The sequence below is a fragment of the Trichechus manatus genome, unplaced genomic scaffold (genome assembly GCF_000243295.1).
Source record: "Trichechus manatus latirostris isolate Lorelei unplaced genomic scaffold, TriManLat1.0 scaffold00001, whole genome shotgun sequence".
NCBI classification, from domain to species: domain Eukaryota; kingdom Metazoa; phylum Chordata; class Mammalia; order Sirenia; family Trichechidae; genus Trichechus; species Trichechus manatus.
The window spans coordinates 21903524-21925133 of NW_004443937.1; the positions used below are offsets into that span (position 1 = coordinate 21903524).

Consider the following 21610-nt stretch of genomic DNA (forward strand, 5'->3'; position numbering starts at 1 on the left):
ATGTGGCTCTTGTGCTGCTGTATTCCCAGTGGTTAACACAGTAATAATGGCAACAGCAACCATTTACTGAGTTTACTAATGGAGCTCCGGTGGCACAGTTGTTAAGAGCTTGGTTGCTAACCGAAAGGTCAGCAGTTGAAATTAATCAGCTGCTCCCTGAAAACCCTATGGGGCAGTTCTCCTCTGGCCTATAGGGTTACTATTAGTTGGAATCACCTCGACGGCACCTAACAACACGTCAAGTGTGATGCTAACTAAGCCTTTTACAATCACCATTGCATTTAATCTTCCCCATAACCCTAGCCTACTGATATTGTCCTCATTTTACTGATAAAGAAACCATGGCTACTGAGCTAGTAGGTGGCAGTTATGAACCCAACTCTGATTCCAATAAATAAATAGTACCACATCCACTTCAACCACTTCTAAGAATTTCCACAATCTGATGATAGCCTACCCATCCAACCTGATTTACCATTCTCTTCTTCAGGCAAGCAATCCCACTCATTTTCTCTTGAACATATAATGCTCCTTACCATCAACACTTCATTCTTTCTTCTCTCCCTATCCTATGCCATTTATTTGTCTAGATGAATGGCTTGCAAATTAGTAGCTAGTTTAACAAAACCTGTTAAGTAGTGTACTCATCTAGCAGAACGACAATTTTCAGAAGCTGTTTTCAGATTTCCTCTTTTACAGAGGCTCACCCACTGTTAAACTGCCTACAGGCATCTCTTACAACTCTATTCAAAACTGAAAAAACAGTTACTTAAAAAAAAACCTAGCTGCCACATCTAATTTTTTTTTTAAATTTATAAGTGTTGCTACTCCAGTATTAATTTCACAGAGGCCAGTATTTCAAGTCTTTTTTAACACCTGCTGACATTTACCACTTTACTTACCGACTTCCTGTATTTTCCAGACAAAATGTTTCAAGAGTAGATCATTGTCCTTCCTTAAAGGACAATCCCATCCCATCTAAACCAGAAAAAATGTTTGTCTATACAATCAGTTCTAGAGGCTGTATAGCATAATGGCTAAGAATACAGGCTCTTAAACTGGACTGCTCAGGTTCCAGTCCCAAACCTTCTCACCTTCTCTAGCTATTGGCCTGGGCAAGTTACTTAACCTGTCCATGCCTCAGTCTCCTCATCTGTCAAACAAGGACCAACCATAGTTTCTACCTCTTGGGGTGGTTAGGAAGCTTAAGTGACATTATCCATGAAAAGTGCTTAGAGGAGCGTGTGGCACGGAGTAAGTACTCAATAAATGTTAGCCATTATTCCTATTTGGCAGATACTCTTTAACTGGTTCCTAACAAAGGTACAAAACATTACATCACTTTTCTTGGAACTTCCCGTTTACTAGTTTGGGGAATGCTTTATTTTTCCTTTTGGTCAAACTGAAATAAACACAAGACATTTGGTGTGTTCATTGACTTTAATGACAATATATATATACCATGCTATTACCATGGAATGTAAATTTAGGTTAGACAAGAGAATTTCACAAGTACATTCTACAGTATCTCAAAAGTTTGTATATAATGTATGACCAAATCAGCTAGCTCATGAAATCATTAATCACCTCCAATATAGGTAATGTGTTTAACATTTATTATTCTTACAGAGAAAATAAAAACACTGCACACATTTAAAAAGTGTTCTTCATTTACTTTCGGATTACCAATTAAAATACACATTGCTATTTCAAGATAACGTTTAAAAATTATTCTAATATGACAGCAGCAAAAATATAATTCTACAATTACAAGAGTTAAATTAGAATCCATAATTAAGTTATTCTCATGTGTGTAAGTATAATTCTAAAATAAATACACTTCTAAGCAGCTGTTACCAGCTTTTTGGGTTTAAACACACACACACTTTCAGTTGTAGGGGACAATATGCTATATTCCATCCACTTTTCTGAAAGGGTTCTTCAAGAGTCAGCTAGCCCTAGAAACTGAGGTACTCAACCAGTCCACAAGGCAGGCAGAAAAAAGTTAAATTAATAGGGGTACACAGCACTCTAACATGACATCCAAAGCATGTGATATTCTGCAGCAACTGGAAGCACTTCAGCGTTGGCCTGCTGTCTTTTCTGGAACTAATTTCATCCTAAGAGTTTAAGAATGTGGGCATTTTATCGCAGTCAAGAGAATTTGGGTGGCATGTTTCTTTTTGCTGACTTGACTCCCCTAATGACCTAGTGAGTGACCTAGGTACTAGCAGTTTGGTCACGAAGCTAGTCAAGCCTGCAGTGAAGAAAGCCTATATTCAGAATACTATGTTCTTATCTGAACCCACTTAAATGGTTTATTTTCGAAGTAAACATGTAACTTAAAAACGAGGTGTCTAACCAAGCAACGCTAACAAGACGAAGATAGTATCTCTTCTTCTAAGGCTTAGGTTTTGCACAGTATTCCTGATACAAGGAATAGCCCATACCTAAAGAAAAAGAATGATAGTTAAGCACTCAAATAATTTCTTCTATATTAAGAAAATAAAAACAGTTCATAAAAGAGCTAAAAGTAGCACCCTTGCTGCATGGACTATTTATAAGGGGAAAAGACCAAGTGTGAGCACACTCTTGCCTTCTTAAACAATTTAGATTTCTAAAACTTTATATATAGTTTTCCAAGTAGTTCAAGGCTAATATGACTAGCTCACACTTAAAAATGTCTGTTTTAAAACACAATCAATATTTATCTGGCAACCTCAGAAGGAGTCACTCTTGCTTCCTAACAGCAGATGAAGTCAGTGAATCACAAAGCCAATAAAAGCATGCAATACCTACACTTTAAAAATCTTCTCTACTTTCAGAAACTCAAGAAAATAGCAATCATATATTTATCTGAGATACTGGATCCTATTACCAGCCCTATCTGCAAGTAGACTCTTCAGTGAAATTGTAAACTCAGAGATGAACAGGATTGTTTTTTCTTCCTCTAAAATCCTAGCACACTGTATCATAGACAATAAAATTGTATCACTACTTGAATTATTTTTATCCAAGTTTTATATTAAAATGCGTATGTGTTATTTGCAAACTGCTACAAGTTCAGCTAAAAATATCAACTTTGTTTTGTTTATACAGAAATGCATTAATAGGTAAGCACAAATTTAAAATCTCCTCTAGGAACCTACCAAATGTCATTGCTCCCACAACGAAGCCTTGGGCTGCCACCCGCATGTGAATCAGGTGGACGGACATCTTAGTATTTCCCCTGCTCTTCAGTTTGTATAATCCATATGCAACGATTGCTGCAAAACCTGCCATTCCTGTAACACAAACAGTCGCAAGTACGTTAGATGCATGAGGGGAGGGGAGGAGATCAAGATGATTTCACCGTCAATCAGTGGACTCTCCACTATTTTATCACATCAGATCCAGAAAAATCAGGATTATCGTAAAACGTGGACTTGTGGACAGTTAATATAGCAGAGAAGATCTTAAACGTTACTATCACTGAGAAATAGAGATGGATCTCGTCTGTAAACTTCAAACTCTGAGATACTGTACTGGGAAGACTGTTAAGTAACAAATCAGTGGTAAGAGTTCTGAGGTAAAAGGAATATGATCCTCGAATTCTACACCTAGCCAAGCTCTCATTCATTTTGTGGGCAAAAAAAACACTCAAGATATGACCCTGTGTGTTTTCAAAGTCTACCATCTATGTACTTATGTTAAAGAAAAAAAAAAAGGAGAAGATGATGATGAACTAGAGGAAGTAAAGGAGCCCTGATGGCCCAATGGTTAATCACTTGGTTGCTAACTGAAAAGTTGGCGGTTTGAACCCACCCAGCAGCTCCTCAGGAAGAAGACCTGGTGATCTGCTCCTGTAAAGATTACAGCCTAGAAAACTGTATGGGGCAGTTCTACTCCGTCATGTGGGGTCGCTATGAGTCAGAATCGACTTGCCAGCACCTAACAACACAGGAAGTAATCCAGTCAAATGAAAAACGTATCAAAATGGATACTTAAAGAAATAAACATAATATGTGAACTATAATGATCAATAAAGCCAGTAAAATCTATACTGTTTCTTGAAAATGACTGGGTGTTATTATAGAAAAATTAATGATCTGGAAATAAAGTTATGATTATTACAACAAAACTTTTGGCTAATAAAATTATGCTAAAGGTCTTGTCTTAATTTAGGGAATGCATTTATACTCAGTATAATACTTGGAACAGATGAAAAGACATATGCTGAATAAAAATGTAAAGTAGTATAGAAATAGTTGCACAACTTTCAGATCATTAGAAGAAAAATAAGACAATAATGGGCAACAGCACAATAGGTAACAAATAGAAAACAGTACGATGGCAGAAGTAAAACTAAGAGAACTGTTATTATGTGAACGGGTTAACTTCCTCTACTGGGTTAAAAAGCAACACCTGGATATATGCTTTGTATGGACAATTAACTAAAATAACACTAAAGAGCTGAAAAGAAAAGGATGGGCGAAAATAAGGATCGGCAATAACAACAAAAAGAAAACGCAGAAGTGGCAACGCTAAATTGCTATCAGAGTAGAATTCTAGGTAAAACTCATCAACCATGTCATACAGGTAGACATTTTATAATAATAAAAATGTTAATCCATAAAAAGTAAGTCATAAATCTTTAAATAATCCAATTACTATAGTAATAAAATAACTGCAGCAAAAGTTGTTAGGAACGTAAGGCAGACTCTATTAGAAGATAATAAAAATGAGAAACTGTAACGTATCTCAGAAAATGATAAAGCAAGACACCCCGAAGTAAAGCTGTTGAATTGAACAACACCATTAAATAACCATAATTTAATAGAATGTTTGAATTTAAAACAGAAATCACATATTCTTTCAAATGCCTATGAAGTTTTTACAAAGTCACTCTTGTATTAGGCCACAAAGAAAATTTCAAATTCCAAAAAGGCTGTACAGGCAGTCCCCAAGTTATGAAGAAGATCAGTTCCTAAACCTGTCTTTAAGTCAAATTTGTAAGGAAGTCAGAACAGGTACATACGGTACTTATTTAGCTTCAGTTAGTCAAATATTTGTCTTAGTATACAGTATATATTTTACCTTTCTATGCATATAGAAAGGATCCCTGGTGGCGCAGTGGTTAAAGAGATGGACTATTAACCAAAAGGCTGGCAGTTCGAAACCACTGGGGGCTCCTCAAGAGAAAGATGTGGCGGTCTGCTTCCATAGATATTTACAGCCTTGGAAACCCTATGGGGTTGCTATGAGTCGGAATCAACTCCATGGCAGTGGGTTTATGCATATAAAACACTTAATACTTCCAAACCACACAACGAGCGTCACAAAGTAGTGCATGTATTCATTATTATGAAGCCACTGTATTTAACTCAAATTTTTAATATAACAGGTGTTATGGCAGTCTACTCTTAAGTATGAGTTGTCCATTAAGTCAGACATTCGTAACCTGGGGAATGCCTGTATTCCTGGACTACAATACCATAAAACCAAAACGTAGCAATCAAAATATAAAACAGTCACATATACACATCCCTAACCACTTAGCAGTTAAACCTATCTTAAATAAATAATTGGGTTCAGAAATTAAAAGTAAAAACAGATTTTGGGAAACTATCAAACAACTGCCTTAGCAGTGAAAAACAAAATCAGTACTGATTCTTAAACTAGCAAAGAAAACAAGCTGACAAACCTCAAGGAAATCTGATCAAGAAAAGAAAAAATGAGTACACAACATTAGGAATGGGAAAGAGGCTATAACCACAAATAGTAATTTTAAAAATAAATTACTCTGCACATCTTAATGTCAAATTTGAAAATCTAGGTGAAATGATTTTTTTAAATAATTTTAAAAATTTTTATCGTGCTTTAGGTGAAAGTTTACAGTGCAGATTAGTTTTTCATTCAAAAATTTATATACAAATTGTTTTGTGACACTGGTTGCAATCCCTGCAATGTGTTAGCACTCTCCCCCTTTCCGTTTGAACCCCAGGTTCCCTGTGGCCAATCATCCAGTTTTCCTGTCCCTTCCCGCCTTTTGGGCAGGTGTTGCCCATTTGGTCTTGTAGACTTGACTGAACTCAGAAGCACGTTCCTCACGTGTGTTGTCTGTCTTATAGGCCGGTCTAATCTTTGGCTGAAAGGTGGACTTCGTGAGTGGCTTCAGTTCTGAGTTAGAAGGGTATCTGGGGTCCATAGTCTCGGGAGGTCCTCCAGTCTTGGTCAGAACAGTAAGTCTGGTCTTTTTTTTGTGAATTTGAATTTGTTCTACATTTTTCTCTTGCTCTGTCCAGGACCCTCTATTGTGATCCCTGTCAGAGCCACTGGTGGTGGAAGCCAGGCACCATGTAGGTCTTCTGGGCTCAGGCAGGTGGAGGCTGAGGTTCATGTGATCCATTAGTCTTTTGGACTAATATTTTCCTTGTGCCTTCGGTTTTCTGCATTCTCCTATGCCCCCTACGGAATGGGCCCAATAGATGTATCTTGGGTGGCAGCTCACAAGCTTTTAAGACCTCAGACATTACTCTCCAAAGTAAGGTATAGAACATTTTCTTTATGAACTATGTTATGCTGACTGCCCTAGATGTTCTCTGAGACCATGGTCCCCATCCCTCAGCCCCATATCTGGTCCCTCAAGGTGTTTGAATGTGTCTAGAACGCTTCAATGGCTTTGCCTTGGCCAGGTTATGCTGACTTACCCTATATTGTGTGTTGTCTTTTCCTTCACCAAAGCTAACACTTGTCTACTATCTACTTGGAGCCCTGGTAGCGCAGTGGTTAAGAGCTTGGCTACTAACCAAAAGGTCAGCAGTTCAAATCCACCAGCTGCTCCTTGGAAACTCTACGGGGCGGTTCTACTCTGTCCTATAGGGTCGCTATCAGTTGGAATCAACTCCACAGCAAGTAATTTTTTTACGTATGTAAACCTTTTTTTGGGTTCTTATAGTGTAGTATTCCATTGTGTGTATGTATCATAGTTTGTTTATCCTTTCATCTGTTGATGGGCACTTAGGTTGTTTCCATCTTTCTGTTATTGCGAATAATGCTGCAATGAACATGGGTGTGCATGTTTCTATTCATGTGACAGCTCTTATTGCTCTAGAATATATTCCTAGGAATGGGACTGCTGAATCATATGGTATTTCTAGTTATAGCTTTTCAAGGAGGCACCATATCATTTTCCATAGTGGTTGTACCATTTTACATTCCCATCAGCAGTGTGTAAGAGTTCCAATCTCTCTGCAAGCTCTCCAACATTTGTTATTTTGTTTTTTGTGATTAGTGCCAGTACTGTTGGGGTGAGATGGTATCTCATTGTAGGTTTGATTTGCATTTCTCTAGTGGCTAATGATTGCGAGCATTTCTTCATGTGTGTTAGCTACCTGAGTATCTTCTTTGGTGAAGTGTCTGTTCATATCCTTTGACTATTTTTTAATTGGATTATTTGTCTTTTTGTTGTTGAGATGCTGAAGTATTCTATAGATTTTATAGAGATTAGACCCTTGTTCAATATGTCATAGCCATTTTTTTTTCCCAGTCTGTAGGTTCTTTTTACTCTTTTGGTGAAGTCTTTTGATGAGCTTAAGAGTTTAATTTTTAGGAGCTCCCAGTTATCTAGTTTATCGTCTGGTGTTTGTGCATTGTTAGTTATGGTTTGTATTGTATTTGTGCCATGTATTAGTGCCCCTAAGGTTGTCCCTAATTTTTCTTCCATGATCTTTATTGTTTTAGGTTTTATATTTAGGTCTTTGAATTTTCAGTTAGTTTTTGTGTATGCTGTGAAGTATGGGTCCTCTTTCATTTTTAACACATGGACATCCAGGTTTGCCAGCACCATTTGTTAAAAAGACTGTCTTTTCCCCATTGAATGGACTTTGGTCCTTTGTCAAAGATCAGCTGACCATAGGTAGGTGGATTTACATCTGGGTTCTCAATTCTGCTCCATTGTTCTATGTGCATGTCATTGTACCAATACCAGGCTGTTTTGACTACCATGGCTGTACAGTAGGTCCTGAGATGAGGTAGTGTGAAGCCTCCTACTTTGTTCTTTTCCTTCAGTAATGCTTTGCTTATCTGGGGCCTCTTCCCTTTCCATATAAAGCTAATGATTAGTTTTTCCATCTCATTAAAGAATGCTGTTGGTATTTGGATCGGGATTGCATTATATCTGTAGATTGCTTCAGGTAGAAATGACATTTTCACAATGTTGAGTCTTCTTATCCATGAGCATGGTATGTTTTTCCATTTATGTAGGTCTCTTTTGGTTTCTTGCAATAGTGTTTTGTAGTTTTCTTTGTATAGGTCTTGTACGTCCCTGTTTAGATTTATTCCTAAGCATCTATCTTTTTAGGGGCTATTATAAATGGTATTGTTTTTCTGATTTCCTTTTCAAAGTTCTCTTTTTGGGTGTATAGGGACCCAATTGATTTTTCTATGTTGATCTTGTATCCTGCTACTTTGCTGAAATCTACTCCAGCAGTTTTCTTGTGGAATCTTTGGGGCTGTCTATGCATAGAATCATATCGTTTGCAAATAGGGATATTTTTACTTCTTTCTTACCAGTTTGGGTGTTCTTTATTTCTTTTTCTTGCCTTACTGCTCTAGCGGACTTCTAGCATAATATTAAACAGTAGTAGTGATAAAGGGCATCCTTGTCTTGTTCCCATTCTCAGGGGGAATGTTTTCAGCCTCTCTCCACTGAAAATGATGTTGGCTGTTGGTTTTGTATAGGTGCTCTTTATTATGTTGAGGAATTTCCCTTCTATTCCTATTTTATTGAGCGTTTTTATCAGGAATCAGTTTTGGACTTTATCAAATGCCTTTTCTGCATCAACTGAGATGATCATGGGATTCTTTTTTTCTATTTATGTGGTGGATTACGTTGATGGATTTTGAAATGAATCATTTTTTTAGGAAAATACAAAGCACTAAATTTGACTCAGGAAGTGGTAGAAAAACCTCACTATACCAATAACTGGAGCCCTGGTGGCGCAGTGGTTAAGAGCTCAGCTGCTAACTAAAAGGCCGGCAGTTCGAATCCACCAGCCACTCCTTGGAAACTCTGTGGGGCAGTTCTACTCTGCCCTATAGGGTCACTATGAATCAGAATCGACTTGATGGCAGCAGATTTATACCAATAACCATGGAAAGAACTAAAAGGACAATCAAGATTTAGGGCAATACAAAAAATAAAGACCCAAATAGTTTTATCAGCAAGTTCTTATAAATTTTTAGGGCATTCTTAATTTGTGTGTTATTTAAAGTATTTTGGAACATGAAAAAGATGGCAAGCTTACCAATACATTTTCTACACAAACCCTGATATCAAAACAAAATTAAGATAATATGAGAATATAATTATTGAGCAATTTAAAAAAGATGGAAAATTCCTAAATAAAACAGTAACTTATCAACTATAAAACTGTATTAGAATAATATTACTGACCATGATTATTAGGTTTTTACTTTGGGAATGATTCGTTCCACATAAGGAAACGTTTTAAAATTCACAAAGGATGAAACTATACAATCATTTCAGTAGATAGTTTAAAAATTAGTAAATTAGAATAATAAAGTATATTACAGGAACCAATAGAAAATAGAGATTGTAGTTAATGTTGAAATGCTGGAAGCATTCCCACTAAAGTCAGAATAAGGGAAGGATGCATGCAAACACTACTATTATTGCCTGGAGATCCCAGACAATTTAATAAGACATGAAAAAAAGCTATAAGCATAACTTAGGAAGAAACAGTATTAGTTTGCAAATTATATAACTGTGTATAGCGAAAATCCAGGAGAATCAACTGAAAAACAACTAGAACCAATAGGAGAAAGAATTACTTTCATGAATGCATCAAAAAATTATATCTAGGAATATCTAAAAAGTAATATGCAAGGCCTAGAGAAATTAAAAATATAAACTTATACTTCAGGACACAAAAGACTTGAATAAAAACATACAGGCATACCACATTCAAAAACTTCCATCCTCCCGAAATTTATAAATTAATTAAATGTAATCCAAATGTAAATTCCAATAAAATGACCCCTCCTCCACTTCTTTTTTTTTTTTTGGGTGGTGGTGGGCAGGGGGTGGGGAGGGGGGGAACCTGACAAGCCAATTCCAAAGCAAACAGGCAAACTCTTTTTAAAAAGGTAAAATAAACATACCATTAAGTTTCTGGTACACAACTAGACATAACAGAACAAAGCAGCAAAATAGGGAGTTAAGAACCAGACCCATATGTGTGTATGTTGAGGTGAGATATAGCAACACTATGGGAACAACTCCAATGTCATTGACAGGACAGTGGTTAAATAAATGGACCTAAAAAGTGGAATGTTCTTTTTTTTGTCAAGATCGTCTTGACTATCCTGGGTCCTTTACATTTCCATATGAATTTTAGTTTGTCAATTTCTGCAAAAAAGCCAGCTAGGATTTTGACAGGAATTGCACTGAATCTGTAAATCAATTTGGAGAGTACAGTACTGCCATTCTCACAATGTTAAGTCTTCCAAACTGTAAACATGAACTGTCTTTCCATTTAGGTCTTTTTAAATTTCTTTCAGCAATATTTTATAGTTTTCAGTGTACAAGTATTGTACTTCTTTTGCTAAATTTGTTACTAGGTATTTTTTTTATGCCATTACGAATGGAATCACTTTCTTAATTTCATTTTCAGATTGTTCACTCTAGTGTATAGAAATACAGTTGATTTTTGTATGTTGATCTTGTATCTTTATACATTTTTTTAAATTTCTACTATATCTTCCTTAAACATGTTTTACTCTTAAAATCAGAGGAAAAGGACTGTGCAAAAAATAGGTCAAATAAGTCTGTGTTAAATGATTTTCAAAGAAGCATATTTAAAGGAAGGGAATAGGTGAATACCTGATTAAACTGGTAGACAGATCTATTAAAATGCACTGTATTGAACACATACCTAAAATCTGTAAAACAAGCATTTCCAAGCTTTAGAAGTTTGGCAGAATCAAAGTTGTTGTTTTCATTAGTCTAGAAAATCCTTCCTTAGTGATTATTAGATGAAAACATTAAGATTCGGTGTGATTATGGACTTCCCACTGTCACAGCTAGTTAGTAGCAAATCCAGGACTAAAACTGGGACTTCTGATTCCCAATCCAGTGTTCTTTTCACCACTACACACTCAGTGAAGTAAGAATCAATAAAATAAGAAGTCTGGATATACACAGAAGTGTTTAGTTAGATTTATATCTAACTATATCAACTGTAAAACTGTATTAGAATAATCTTACTGACCATGATTATTAGGTTTTTACTTTGGGAATGATTCGTTCCACATAATCTCAGCTATGTCAACAACTAAGAAAAATATACTTGAAAATAAATGCTTTCAGGAGGTGCTTGATGAACAAGTTTACCATACGCCTATTGTGTTCAGGCTGACAACAGATTATTAGAACGTTAAAGTTAAGCTTACCAATGGGGACAAACGGTGCCTCTTTAGCTTTTCGGATAAGTTTGGATCCTTGATCTTCATCATATGAAGAAAGAGAAACATCTGTGTTGGATGACATAGTGATTGGTTGAAGAATCTTCCTGAAAGACAGTTTTCATGAGGCTCTGTAATTAAAAGCATCTAGACCACTATAAAGTGCCTAGGTGTACAGGTAGTCCTTGGGTTAAGAACGAGATCCGTTCCTAAGTCTTTAAGTTGAATTTGTACGTAAATCGGAACAGGCACATATGGTTCATATTTAGTGTCAGTCAAATGTTTGTCTTAGTATATAGCATATATTTTACTTTTCTATGTATATAAAACACTTAAGAAACATTGCCAAACCATGTAGTGTTTTCATGGGCATCACAAAAGTAGTGCGTGCGTTTGTTGTTCTGAACCATTGTATTTAACTCAAATTTTTAACATCATAGGTTTTATGGCAGTCCATTCTAAGTGTGAGTTGTTCGTAAGCTGGACATTTGTAACCTGGGGACTGCCTGTAGTTAAAAATTCCTAGTTTCTACGTAAAACCTGTATATGTTATCCATGAACTTTTCTAAACATTTTTTACTCTATACCACCTCTAAGGAGAATTTTGAGAACTACCACCTATAGTTTTGAAGCTTCCTCCATACAACCAATTCCTTTTTAGCACCATATTGTTAAAAACATGTTAAAACATTGTTAAAGAAAAAAAAATTGAAGTGACTTTTATCAATTAAAATAGCAGCTGTTAACTTTCTGGCTTTCTTTAATCAACTTTGACTTGACAGCTTTAAATTACTCAGACCAAACTGATATTCCTTATTGCTTCCTCAATATGGTGGAAATCCTACTGAGCACTTTTAATTGTAGTAAATATAGTCTTAATTGCTTTCAACTGCTACTGACTCATTTGCTCCACCAAGCTACCTGGATTCGGTTCTCATCTCTCAGTAGTTTCCAACCCATTACACTAAGCTTTGTTATTGACAATGGCAGTCTTTGGGGAAAGATTACACTCACTGTAAACAGCCAAAACCTCTACCTAGCTCATCATTTACTCTTTTAAGAACAAAGCTTCAGTTTTAAAAGTTCAAATCTACCAGCTGCTCCCTGGAAACCCAATGAGGCAGTTCTACTCTGTCCCTATAGGGTTGTTATGAGTCGGAATTGACTCGACGGCAGTGGGTTTTGGTTTTTAAGCTGCGGCTCAAAGGAGCCCTGGTAGTGCGGTGGTTAAGCATTCAGCTGCTAACCAAAAGGTTGATAGTTTGAGCCCGCCAGCTGCTCCGCAGGGAGAAAGACATGGCAGTTTGCTTCCATAAAGATTACAGCCTTGGAAACCCTATGTGTCATCTCATGTACTTTGGACATGTTATTAGGAGGGCCTAGTCCTGGAGAAGGACATCATGCTTCGTAAAGTAGAGGGTCAGCAAAAAAGAGGAAGACCCTCAGTGAGATGGACTGACACAGTGGCTGCAAGTATGGACACAAACTAGGGCTTCAAACTGATTCAAACCCCTGCTGATAATTTGCATTTCTAACAAATTTCCAGATAATGCTATTGCTGCTGGTTAGAGACCAATTCTGAAAACCACTAGTAGAGCAGTGGTTCTCAAAATTTATTATACATAAGAATCACCTAGGGATCTTGCTAAAAGGTAGATTCTGTTTCAGCATATCTGGGGTGGAAATGCAAATTTTCAGCAGGGATTCAAACCTGAACTAACCGGTTTGAAGCCCTGGCTGAAACATAGCAACAATTGTGAGGATGATGCAGGACCCGGCAGTGTTTCGTTCTGTTGTACACAGGGTCACTGTGAATTGGAACCAACTCGACAGCACCTAACAACAAACTTGCAGCTCTGCCTTCCTTTACGTATCTTATTATTCTCCCGGCTTCTCTCAGACTGGATGCACTGTTTTCTCTGGACCTTCTTTTAGATTATTCCTTTAAGTGGGGCAAAAAATGTAAAGACAGTAGCTTGATAGTGTGTAAGGAAGACAGAAAAAAAAAAAAAAAGATTTATTACCATTATTACAAGGAGCAAAGGCTCCTTCTCCCTTTTCAGTCATCTTCCTTCATACAGAAAGCTCATAAGCATTTCATCACAAAGAGGCAGTAATATAATTTCACCTTGGTCATAGTAACTATGTATATACTTCCTTTTTCACTGAATTCATTTGAACTGCCTGTAAACTTTACTCATACATAAAATAAGGGAGTCAAACATAATATGTAACCACACAAGTCTCTGATTAGTGTCAACTACAATAAACTCTAAAGTCAACTCCCATCCCACTGCCCATACAAAATCCTACCTTCACTTCTGAGTTTTTCATGTGCATCACACGCCCCTTGATAATAGCTCTTATTCAACACCTTGCAACCCAAAGGGGGTTAGTGGTAGTTAAGGCCTCCCCCAAACTGCAGAAACTCTAGGGGTGAGGATGTGTGCTTAGTTTGAAAAGTGAATTCATCCTTCCAACTTCACACACCCACTGAGAACTAAGAGTCCAATTCCGTCATCTGACAGAGAAGAAAACCTTAACCCAGAGCAGTTGCGCAGTATCAGTCAGATAGGAGAGAACTCAGAATTAGACCTTTAACTTCTCTTTTTCTGTGCTCCCTTACCTCCCAATTGAATACATTCCTACTTACTGAGCTCTTACTATGTACAAGGTTCAATGAGGAGCCTCCAGGGAACTCACTATGTATTTGAAAAGAGATAATGCATACAACTCTGAAATAACTAATGTTTCAAAAGTTAGATTTCTTTTTTTAAGAGAGATGACAGAGTGTGATTAATTGTCAATAGTGTAATAGAGACCATGAAGACTGATTTCAGAGGGACTGATGTCTTTTAGTTAAAGTACGTATGGGAGGTTTCACAGAGAATGACGGGATTGACCTTGAAGAATCTGCATAAATGGACTAGATGGAGAGATTCATATTGTACTTACTTTAGGCTGATACGTTTATTAGCTGCCTTCATACCAAATAATAAGCTCCTCGAAAACATAACTGTTTATCACAAAGCCTCCTTCCAACTCCCTCCCCCAATCCCACATCCCAACCACATTAAACTTCTAGGTGCTCTCTGGAAACCCTGGTGGCATAGTGGTTAAGTGCTACAGCTGCTAACCAAAAGGCTGGCAATTCAAATCCACCAGGCGCTCCTTGGAAACTCTACGGGGCAGTTCTACTCTGTCCTATAGGGTCACTATGAGTTGGAATCAACTCGATGGCAACGGGTTTGGTTTTGGCTTATACCTCCAAGCCTCTGCACAAGTTGATTCTTCTACCTGTTAACACTCTTCTTCCCTTTCCCCACTTTCCATCCCCTTCAGACACTCTCTCCTGGCTAACTTCTTTCTATCCTTCAGATTCATACCTTAATGACGTCCTCTGGGAACTCTTCTCGACTCTATGCATTTACAAGTGCTTTGGTTATGCAGTGCCATAGGATGCTCTGGGGGCATTGGTGGTCAGTGGTAGAATTCTCACCTTCCGTGCAGGAGGCCCAGCCGATGCAACTCATCACAGCCACCACCCATTTTTCAATGGAGGCTTGTGTGGTGCTGTGATGCTAAACAGGTTTCAGTGGAGCTTCTAGACTAAGTCAGACTAGGAAGAAAGGCCTGGTGATCTACTTCCAAAAATCAGCCAATGAAAACCCTGTGGATCACAACAGTCCGATCCACAGCCCATCATGGGGATGGTGCAGGGCAGGCAGCATTTCGTTCCATTGTACATGATGCTGCTAAGAGTCAGGGGCCAGCTTGCTGGCAGCTAACAACAACAACAGGACCCTTTTTCTGTTATAACCCTTTATTATAGGTGCTTGTTTAATTGCCTGTTTCTCTTGCTAGAATCCTTGAAGTCAGGGGCCTACATCTCTTCTGCTCATATCTATCTTCTCTGCCTGGTGTGATGCCTTGCATGTAATAAGTACACAACATAACATTTGCTGAATGAATTAAAAAGTTTTGTTTTTCAACAAACAAAATTATTCTCGGGTAATTTATTTAGCAATATTTAGTGAAAACAATAATAATTATACACATTTGTAGAGCTTAATCAGTCAGTAAGAAAAATGCCAAACTGTATGTATGTAGGAATTATTTCTTTCATAATTCTTCTATTGTATTTGTGAAAGAAGACATAATAACCAGGGTAGGTCTTGGCTCCTTGAAACCATGAGACAAAACTATTATATACCATAATCCATTTTTTAAAACTAGCAACTTCTTCCGTAGATATAAAAGCACATTTTCCTCCTTTGCCTTCATTTTTCCTAAACCAAGAAATCATTTGGAAATTATCTTTAAAAGCAAGAATGTTAGTACTTTTCCCTCTAATCACCGCACATCTGGATAACTAACTGCCTAACAGATCACCTCAACTTTTGTTCTTTGCTAAATCGATTAATCTTGCTAAACATTTCTTTCTTTGTGTTACTCTCCCATCTAAAAATCTTCTATGGTTCTCTAGGATCTACAGATTTAGTTCATCCTTTCAGTGACCCTCATGCTTTTACCTAGCTCAAACATCACTTCCTTTAAGAAGCTTTCCCTTACTTCCCTCAGGAGAGTTAAGTTCCCTTAGTATGCTGTTTTCCCCATAAAGTCTGCTGTTATCTCTATATAGGTTTTCCCCTACACCTCCACTCTCTAGACAGCTGAGAATCCTAATTGTATCTACATTCCCAGTTACTGGCACATTAACAGGCAAAAAGACAGAAAAAAACAAAAATCAAAGAGCTTGCACAACATGTAGCCTTAAATAAATTCCATTTGTTTTGTCTAAACTCATTCTAGTATATTTCTGTTGCCTATAAAACTCACTGCCATTGAGTCAATTCCAACTCATAGCGACCCTATAGGACAGAGCAGAACTGCCCCATAGGGTTTCCAAGGCTGTGATCTTTATGGAAGCCACATCCTTCTCCCACGGAGCCACTGGTGGGTTTGGTTAGCAGCCGAGCATTCAACCACTGCGCCACTAGGGCTCCTTTCTATTACCTATAACCAAGTCTTAATATAACACATAACTAAAATTCTTGTCTTGGAATAAAACGTCTCTGAATTTCAGTGTTCCTGTAAAAAGCCTTAGCCTTGTGAGACAAGAAAATGCATACAATATAAAGATTGTTTGCTTCCACTTTCCCTAGAAGCGTTTTACTTCATACCAAATCAGACCACACCATGAGAATGAGATCTGTAGCCATTTGTCTAATTAACTGCTCTGATCCGAGGGCCAAACCGTTACAGCCCAAACTAGGTCCTTAGGTTAAGCCCCAAGGTACCAGGAAGGCTGGAGGGAAAAGTATGAAGCCCAGACCTTGGAGACATCTCTAGGTTTAAAAATTGGAGAGACCTGAGGTTTATCTGGACATTGGAAGGATGCATTTACATTCTAAAAGGTTAGGTTGATAACCCAGGATCCTTTCCGTCCTGTCTCAATGGAGCAAAAAGGAGGGGGACGGCTGTCTCTTTTCTGTATATAAACGGAGACTAGGAGAATATCCATTGTTCTCCATTCCTCACCTCTGACACAGACTCTGAAGTTTGTATGGGTAGGACTTTTGACCTGGCTTTCAGAATGTCACCACCCCTTGGGTAAGAATCAGGGTGGGGAGCCATGTCATCATTATTTGCTGTACATGACTAATGATAATCTTTCTCTGATCCATAATACTCATGTGCACATTCAGGATAATATTAATCAAGATGAATATTAAAAATCCAACACTTACATCAGAGTTATTTGTTACCTTATAGTTCAAAAGTTATCTTTACACCATCTTATAAATTCTGATATAGTATGTACCTGTTACATACTCTCTGGATAGAAGATTTTGATAATTGTCTTCCTAATTACCACCTAGAAGTTTCCCAAGTGTTCACAATATACAGCTACCTGAAATTAAGGATGATTTGCTTTGAAAGTATTAGGGTCAATAACAAGAAATCTCGTAAGTTGAAAGCAACAGATGACCCAATGATTAATCCATGCCAGTAACCTCATTTACAAATGAGTTCTGAGCGGTTACATGGATTTTCAACACCAGGGATACATCTCTGGCAGAACAGGATTACAACCCAACTCTGTTGATATTCAGCCCAGGGTTCTTTTGATAGACAACCTATTGCCAAATCATCAGATACTACTGAAAACCTTTCCAATGCATGAGGACCTGGAAGAGGTATAATGGAAAATGAGCTGCCCCTAGCATCAGGTGATGGAACAGACTGGAGGATCTTCACAGTCTGTCTTTTTGGTCACAGGAACTACTATCTAAAAAAGCAACGGTTTAAAACTTCGATTTTGCATCACTCACCTATCAAGCTTGTTTAAAACGGCTGCTGAGGCCCCACCCTGGAGATGCTGATTCACACGGTCTGGGCAGGGCTCAAGGAATCTGTCTTTTAAGAAGCCCCATCAAGTGATTCTGGTCCACACCAAAGTAAGAGAACGCCTGGTCTAAACCAAAAACCCCTTGCCATCGAGTCGATTCTGAAGCATAGTACTACAATTTGTCACAACTCTTCATTCAAACTAGTCTTACTCGGAAGTGCCTGGGTACTTCCGGAAGCATAGATCCCTTTGGTAGGGATTCCCCTGAAGAGGGAAACAGCTGCATTCACCGCGGGTAATCAAACAGAAAAAGGCGAGTAACACCGCTGAAGTCATACCAGCGGCTTCCAATTCTAAACTCATACCCTGCTTTGTAATTTCCCATCCACAGGCTTACTTTTCAAGAAGAAATTTTAATTCCGTCACAGATGCTTCAAACAGGACCTGAGGCCTTCGAACCTTCACAGGGTAGGTCAAGGCGCACAGGGTGGTTGGAAACACCGGGTTGGGGACAGGAGGTAGGCAGTGGACTACCTCTGTTTTTCGCCCTCCCTTCAATCTCTCAACCTTTCTCCTCTCTCGCTTCCTGTGACCTTGTCAGGACTCCAAGGCCGGAGTCCTCCCCTGGCTATCCCTCCTCACCCACCGATCTGCCCCAGCTCTCAAGAGAGCATGCTCCGGGGACGCTCCGGGCTTCCGGCTCCCAAGCCGGCCCCAGCTCCGCTTCACAGGTCTCTCGTTACTCCATCTCTGAGTCTTCCCCGGTCGGCAAGGATTCATTCAGTCCATGAGATTTTGCTTCTTTCACTCCGTAATGTTCTCACCTGACACGACCCCAGACCTCGTCTTCAGGCCCCTGGCATCTCCTGATCCTCGTGGTCGGATCTGAGCCCGACCCACTACACCCCGATCCCAGGCATCGCTCCCACTCCCAACCCCGCGGCCCCAATCTCTCAAGGTCCTCTAAGCCCAGCCAAGAGTTCCCTCCTTTCTTCCCGCCCGGCAGTTCGGAGCCCACCGCTCCCAATAACCCCTCATACTTCACTCACCACGAGAAAGCTAACTCCGTAAACTCCCACCGGCTTCTGACCCCGGTCCGCGAACCTTTGCCCGCCGGTTTCTCTTCGTCCCGCCCGCAGCCGGCCCCAGCCAATCAGAAGCCAGAAGCTGGCACGTGGGGGGCGGTACCTGGCCCGGTGGGTGCGTGCGTGTACGCGATGGGTGGGGCGGCTCGGAGAGGGTCTTGGATTGGCTGGGGCGGGGCGTGCGCTACTTTTTCAGACCAACCACGTGAAAGCTGAGAGTGCGGAGTCCGGGGTTCGCGCGAGGACGTTTGAGCGGTCCTGTCTCGGATTTCTCTTGCCCTTATCTCTTGGGCGGCGGCTGCAGCAAACACTGTGAACGCTATATCCCGAGCGCTGGCTCCCTGCGTAACGCTGCGCGGGCCAGTGGGGACCGGGGGCGAGGGCTTTCGGCCGCGGCCTACTGTTGGGAGGCTGCGGGTTAAGTGGGTGCACCTTCCTGCTCTCAGGGCGCTGTATCCGTTCCTGCCTCCTGGTGCTTATCCGCCACGGTCGTGTGCTGTTGGGCCTTCCGTAGGACCCTTCGTGGATCTTACACTTTAGTGGGGGGTGGCCATCAACTGCAAGCCCGGGGTCACATGAGTGACCTCAGTCAGACCGGTAGAGGCTTTTCTTAGGAAGGAAGTGACAGAGACCCCTCCTGGCAGTGAACTTCTGGGGGGACTGAGCACCTCTTTCGTTCGTTTTTGAATCCCTGGCATAGACTGTTCAGTAACTATCTGGCGAATTGATGCAAGGAATTGAGGATTGTGCCATGGGGAGTATATCTGTGACTAAATTGGAGTCTCTTAACCATAAAACAGGGCAGATTGCCAAGTGCTGTGTTACACAGGTAGGAGCTGTATGCCGTGGGCTCAGGATTTTAAAAACCTTTTATCCAAAATTGAGTTTAGACGCCATGTAGGAAGAGTTCCTGCTATGTATGATAAAAACCCCATCCCCTGGTGATGTAGCTTTCAGCTCCTTGAAAGCACAAGTTTGGTCATCCTGGTATCTCTGTAATGTTAAATGAAGAAAGATATAACAGCTGCAGGGACTGGAGGACTTAAAAGATAAATAGGGATAATCAGGGACTCAGTTACGGTAACTGAAACAATAAAGGAGCCTGATTTCAATATGAAGAAATGATCTCTTTCTGATTAGTACACTACTTAGAAACTAAAATCTTGATAAATGTTAGTGATAAATATCTGAAACAGGTACTAGGTAATGCAGAAGACTTTAAAATGGAGATTCTGCGGCAGTTTATATGATGTTACAAGAAAACAGTGACCACAAATGGTTACATCTTTCATAATACAGACATAATTAATAACATATGCAGCATGTATTATTCCTTTGTCCTTATTGTGTGTCATTTTGAAGTATACTTTCTGACTGATGCCAGCACAATGATGCAGAAGACTTAAAAAAAAATTATCTGGATTCTCAAATGCAAAATTAACCCACCGGTAGTTAATAGAAAGGTAGCACAAGAAGTGTCTCTTAGCTTTGCCAAGTTGCCCTCTTCAGAAACCCTATAACTTCTCATGCTCCAAGTAGCTGTCCACACATGGCCATATCTATTTTAAGGGGAATGGACTTCAAAACTCATGCATGTTTAGACTGAGGTTCCATCTAAGCAATTCTCAGACTTAAAGTTACGCTGTTACTGATACCATCTTTAAAAATACTGTGATGCTGTGGACTTTGGTTAAAAACAAACATTAAATCTTTTGAAGAAATTGGTAATACCTATGACTGTTTTAAAACCAGAGTTGGGAGTCACCGTCAAAAATTATTGAATATATTGTGCTGGGTACTGTACTGGACTCAGAAGTTAAAGACTGCCCCTGCCCTGAAATATTTTGTAATTAGGTAGAAGGGACAGGTATACAGCAAAGACAGCCTATGATAAGTGCTTTGAATGGAAATTAATGTACATATGACCATGACTAGAGCAGTTTCAAAGAAGGCTTCCTGGGACTGGGGCTTGAGTGACCCTGGAAGGATGACCAGCATATAAATAAGTCGGGAGGATGTTTGAGAAAGAGCAAACAGTGGGCAGAGGAACGGAGGTAGGACTGTAGGATCGTAGCTCTGACATGAAGGATGGTGAGTGGGGAAAGACAAAAATTTGTCACTAAAGCAACAGAGTCAGAATAAGGGAAAGTAGGTTTGAACCACACTGGGGAGGACCTTAAATGCTAATTTAAATAACTTGAATGGCATTCTGTTAGGTCGGCTGTCAAGGTTTTGGAGCAGGGCGTCGACAAGAGCAGAGTGCATTTGAGATACTTGTAGTGGAGAGTAGATGGATTAGGAAGGGACTGTCAGCATGACTCAGCCAGAAAATTAAAAAAAACTTCAGTATGTGGCTCATGATATTCAGTCTATTAAGGCCAGTTTCCCCCTGGTCTTACGGATATGGAAGGCTGCTGCCTGCAGTAGAGTCATTCCTCTACCACGTTGCCAAGGACCACTGCTTTGAAGCAGCTGTACTATACTTATAGACTAGCCCTAGGGAGAATTGACTAGAGATCAGGCCGTCTTAAGATTCCATGTCAAAGGACAGTCCTGTTGCCCTGATGGGTGACTAATAGTATATTATAACTCAATACCTTTTACATTTTGCAAAGTCATGGATAGTACTTAAGCTGTTTAAAAACAAAACAAAAAAGAAATTCTCTGGTCATCTGGCTTGGACTGCTCGTTGAAGTCTGTTAAGCGT

At 39.3% G+C, this 21610-nt stretch overlaps 1 protein-coding gene across 2 annotated transcripts; it reads right to left on the bottom strand.

The window, feature by feature from the left end:
* Nucleotides 1-1426: 1426 nt before the first annotated feature.
* On the bottom strand, nt 1427-18967 carry HIGD1A (HIG1 hypoxia inducible domain family member 1A). Of its 2 annotated transcripts, none has more exons than XM_023726042.1 (4): nt 18868-18967; nt 11455-11573; nt 3150-3284; nt 1427-2450 (listed from the first exon to the last, which is right to left on the bottom strand). In XM_023726042.1, exons 2-4 carry the CDS (start codon nt 11549-11551, stop codon nt 2401-2403), a joined length of 282 nt encoding a protein of 93 aa, XP_023581810.1. In that variant the 5' UTR covers nt 11552-11573; nt 18868-18967; the 3' UTR covers nt 1427-2400. The 2 variants fall into 2 exon arrangements, with proteins under 2 accessions (XP_023581810.1, XP_004368490.1); XM_004368433.2 differs by lacking the exon at nt 18868-18967 and adding an exon at nt 17802-18598.
* Nucleotides 18968-21610: the final 2643 nt, after the last annotated feature.

Bases quoted from the DNA above. Each gene is read 5' to 3' on its own strand.
- HIGD1A (XM_023726042.1), bottom strand. From the start codon at position 11,551: ATGTCATCCAACACAGATGTTTCTCTTTCTTCATATGATGAAGATCAA. The intron at 3,285-11,454 runs GTAAGCTTAACT...TTTGTGTTACAG, and splicing joins GGCACCGTTTGTCCCCATTG to GAATGGCAGGTTTTGCAGCA. The intron at 2,451-3,149 runs GTAGGTTCCTAG...CTTTTTCTTTAG, and splicing joins TGTGGGAGCAATGACATTTG to GTATGGGCTATTCCTTGTAT.